The sequence below is a fragment of the Tachypleus tridentatus genome, chromosome 13 (genome assembly GCF_004210375.1).
Source record: "Tachypleus tridentatus isolate NWPU-2018 chromosome 13, ASM421037v1, whole genome shotgun sequence".
In the NCBI taxonomy this organism is placed as follows: domain Eukaryota; kingdom Metazoa; phylum Arthropoda; class Merostomata; order Xiphosura; family Limulidae; genus Tachypleus; species Tachypleus tridentatus.
In genome coordinates, this window is record NC_134837.1 from 208,658,855 (window position 1) to 208,663,200 (window position 4,346).

Genomic DNA, 4,346 nt, shown 5'->3' on the forward strand with positions numbered 1-4,346 from the left:
TATGAAAGTTAAACACAAATATATCATAAAAATGTAACCATCAACTACACAACATTTCTTCTTCCTCCACTTACAAGAGTCCTATCGCAACACGTTTGTTAGCGAGCAGTATCTCAATATGATAATTATAATTTAATCACATTAATTTATTTACAAGTTTTCGTAATTCTTTTATAAATAAATTTTGTACTTTTACGTTTGTTTGTTATGTGTGATATCAAAAACCTCGAGTATACACGTGTTATACATCATTATTATAGCTTAGCAGGAAGAAATGAATGGTTTTGATAATATTGATTAAGATTTAAAAAATAAAAAATATTCGTTTTTAGTTCATAAGTTAACAAACTGGACAAGAACGTACTTTTATATAAAATCATGTGTACAACACGTTATTTACATATAGCTACATGTAAAAGACGTGAGAACATGAACTAGTCTTCTGTCTTCACTCTCTAGTTGTTCATAATGTTATTGATTTTTAGTCCGGTAACACTAGCATTATTTCAAAATTATGTCACTTATTGTTCCTGATTGTTTCTACTTTGTGTAGTTCTGGACTGGACTGAAACAACGTGTTACAATATAAAAACGGATGGACCTTTTTTATCATCTTGGAAATTATATGTGTCACAAGTTTGCAACTTTTATGGAATGACACCGGCTACGCCTTCTGATGAAGAAACAGCGAAGTTCCTTATGGATTTGGCCAGCAGAACAATAACCGATGATAGTCCAGTGTGGCTTGGTCTGTCTCAAGAAGAGACAGTAAACAATTCAGCTTTTATTAATCTTTGGGGAACTTCTCAACCACAAACAGTAGAAAATGGTAAAGTAGCAATGAAAAGAAGTTCTAGTTTCAAGTGGGAAATAACTGATTCACATATCTCAGGTTGGAGTCTCTGTGAAATTCCTAAAGGTATGTTGAAGCACGTATCTTTGTATAATATAACGAGAAACGTATCATTGATGGAACCGTCTAGTTATAAATTAATTTAAATAATCTGGTTCTTTACATCATTAACATTTGTGTTATATTATAGTAATTTATGATTTCAGATCTCTACAGAAGATTGATATAATTTTCTGTTTAGATTGGTTAGTTACTTAGAAGTTTAATATAGCTATTGTCGTGAATTTCCTTGATATATTACAATGTTGGATTTACGTCAGTGAAACATAATACACCTCTGCGTCTAGAGCAACAAAACTTTATATTTTTCCTTCTATTATAATTAATATTTATAATATAGTTATCATATTGGTTGATTCTGTGACAATATCTATTGAACTCATTGTATGTTTGCACATCACAACAATAACAGTATTGTTGTCAAAGTTGACTTTATTGAAAACATCATTGTTTGAACAATAATCAAATGTGTATTTTTTTACAGCCGATGTTTCCTACTGTGTTAAAGACACCTGTTATAATGTGTATCCAACAGCCTTAACGAATATCGAAGCTGTTTACATGTTCTGTGAACTTATAGGGGGAAGAGCTGCTATCCCCCAAACTACTGAACTGGCTAAACAGGTGGCTACGTATTTGGAAAAGATGTATTTAATTGCTGCCACTGGAGTTTTTTTGAATGGCACTCTTCTGACGGACGAAAACCAAAACGTAATCGGTAATAGTGACGACTGGCCTTTCATAACACCACCGCTAAACAAGGACTTGAAGTGTGTTTTGCTCCTGAGGGGATATTTTTTTCAAAGTACTTGTGACACAAATAGATTTTTTCCCATGTGTGAGACTAAAACTTCAGGTGAAACTTAGTTTTCTGTCTTAATGATACGTGTTGTTTTGAATAACATTTAAGTTCATAATTATGTATCACTGAAGACTGTTAGTTTGTCTTCTTGCTATTTTTGGGACTTATTTTAAATTATTTTCAAATACAACAATTTTGATAATCTTACGTTTTAATAAGTGTTTGTATATGAAAATAAAGTGTAACCACAGATATGTAATAAATACTTCACATGACCAACAAGATAAAGTATATATAACAATGTTAAAAATATAAGGAATTATAAATAAATATATAAACACAGAAAGTATGAAAATATTAGAAACAAAAAATAATTTTTGTTAAGGGGAACAATAAGTTCAGAGTTAATGACTGTAATACTTAAACTAGAAATTAATCAAGAATATATTTCTCTTAACTTATCCATTCGTGTTACCAAATCAGATATTTGAAGTTTTTTGTTTATAATTAAGCCTGAAAGTACGAAATAGGCTTTCGGTGTTCTACCAACCACTGGTATCAAAACCCATTTTCTAATTTTTTAAGTTCCCAGACATGTCGCTTTGCCAGTGGAGAAGGACGTGTCCGGGAACGAAATTTTTGTTCTAAGTTTTGTTTCTCCTAGGTTATCCGCAGTTTATGTGATTTCTAATACGAATGTTTGGCTTATGGTTATACCTATAAATATTTCAAAGAGAACAAAATCGTCAGTTAATATTCCAAAATACGTAACAAATTTAATAATACTCCTTTAAAAATTAATATTTACTCCTATGTTTCCAGAGTGGAAGAGTTTTATCTTATTTAATTTTTTTCTAATAATTAACAAAATAAACAATTTTTTTTTTGAAATGATGGTTTTAAAATAACTAGGACTAGGCCTAACTAACTTTGGGAGTGAAGAGCCTGCAGTAGTGGCTAAAATGGGATTTGAAAGAGGTGTAACTCCATTTTGTTATCCACTTTGACATTCAAACCAGAAGGCCAGGAATAATAATGGTGCGAATCTTCAAGAGTCTGAACTTTGTTTCGGACTTTTCAGTCCCAGTTTAACCCCTGGTCAGAGATTCGATACGTGAGGACGCTTACTAGAGTACACACTGTCAACACTGCAGGTGCGTTGTAAAAGTAAAAGTCAATCACCCTTTTTTTTTTTTTTTGATATTTTGTTCAAAACAGGCTGTTGAGGCACTTGTGGCACAAAATATTGGTAGAACAATTACCGTCTGTTAGGCACTAGCTACAAATAGTAATGGCTATAACTGACCATTTTATTCCGGGGACACACTAATAATCTTCAAGTCTTGCAACACGAAAACCTGGGGATCGATGCACGTGACCTACACATCGCCCAAAGCCATTCTGCACGTTTGTGCAAAAGTGACCAAACCAAATTGGCTGCTTATTCCTCATGTAAATAAACGACCGTTCAGATTTTATTTTACAGTTACAGAAGTTAAGCTAGATGTGTTTTTAATTATTCTAACATTAAAGTATAAATATTTTAGAGTTGTAACAATGGGGATCAAATGATTAATTAATTATTTCATGAATTATGTTGAAGATGAAGAAAATGACAAAAACTTCAAAGGTTGTGGAAAACGTAAAGGTCGTTGTTGTGGAAAAGGCGAGAAGGGTTGGGGACGTCGATGTAAAAGTTGGAAATAAATTGTTGTTGTGTCAAGTACTGAGAGAATTACTCCTCTGGTAAGGACTTGTATTATATTATAGATAAATATTCAAACTAAGATTCGATTCTTTTAAGTTTTGAAAACAACTTTAGTAATCGAATGTTGGTTCATATTATTATGATACATTTTAATAAGTTCCATATCTGATGTGTCACACAACAAAGTTTTGTAGTTAACAATAAGCAGTTAGATTGTTTATTATTTGGCTGTTTACTTAACAACAAATGGTCTTGAAACAATATTTCGTTAATATTAAATATATTTTCTTTAAGTATTAGAAACTGTTTTATTGTCTACTAATTTAACAATCGTATTTCCTAATCAATGTAATATGTTTACGTATTGAAATTAGATAACTTAAGATGTAACACAAACCCAACCATGAAATATTATAAAATGGGTGGTGATTGTTAGTTACCTTCTCTTGTCTTACACTGCTAAATTGGGGCGGCTAGCAAGCTCTTGGGCTACTCTTTTATCAACGAATAGTGGTATTGACCGTCACATTATAACCCCCACGGCTGAAAGGGCGACCACGTTTGGTATGACAGGGTTTCGAACCCGCAACCTCAGATTACGAGTCGAGTGCCTTAACCAGCTATGCTGGCCTCTTCCTCTTTGGAGACAAGAGTTTGTTTGTCAACTTTAATGTTTAATAAAAGCATTTCAAAAAATATTTTAAGGTCGTGTTTTAATTTATTACGAATATCTATCTACTCATGCTTTTCTTGAGGAACTTTTTCGTGTTTTCATAATGTTTTTAGAACACCGTTGTAAATTACGTATTTTCTAATGTACGACTTTAGATTCAATAAATGAATATTTCTACTATTATTTTAAACTTAGAAATTATGTTTTAGAAAGAAAAAAATGAGGGCTTCATAAAATATTGATAAAAAAA

At 31.7% G+C, this 4,346-nt stretch overlaps 1 protein-coding gene across 1 annotated transcript; it reads left to right on the forward strand.

Moving 5' to 3' along the window:
- Positions 1–612: 612 nt before the first annotated feature.
- LOC143237919 (uncharacterized) lies at positions 613–3,455 on the forward strand. Its single transcript, XM_076477669.1, has 3 exons — positions 613–919; positions 1,398–1,769; positions 3,319–3,455. Exons 1-3 carry the CDS (start codon positions 655–657, stop codon positions 3,420–3,422), a joined length of 741 nt encoding a protein of 246 aa, XP_076333784.1. The 5' UTR covers positions 613–654; the 3' UTR covers positions 3,423–3,455.
- Positions 3,456–4,346: the final 891 nt, after the last annotated feature.

What these genes read in the sequence shown, in the direction of transcription:
- LOC143237919 (XM_076477669.1), top strand. Translation starts at nt 655, where the DNA reads ATGACACCGGCTACGCCTTCTGATGAAGAAACAGCGAAGTTCCTTATG. An exon ending in TCTCTGTGAAATTCCTAAAG is followed by an intron (nt 920 to 1,397) that starts GTATGTTGAAGC and finishes ATTTTTTTACAG; the next exon opens with CCGATGTTTCCTACTGTGTT. An exon ending in GTGTGAGACTAAAACTTCAG is followed by an intron (nt 1,770 to 3,318) that starts GTGAAACTTAGT and finishes ATTATGTTGAAG; the next exon opens with ATGAAGAAAATGACAAAAAC.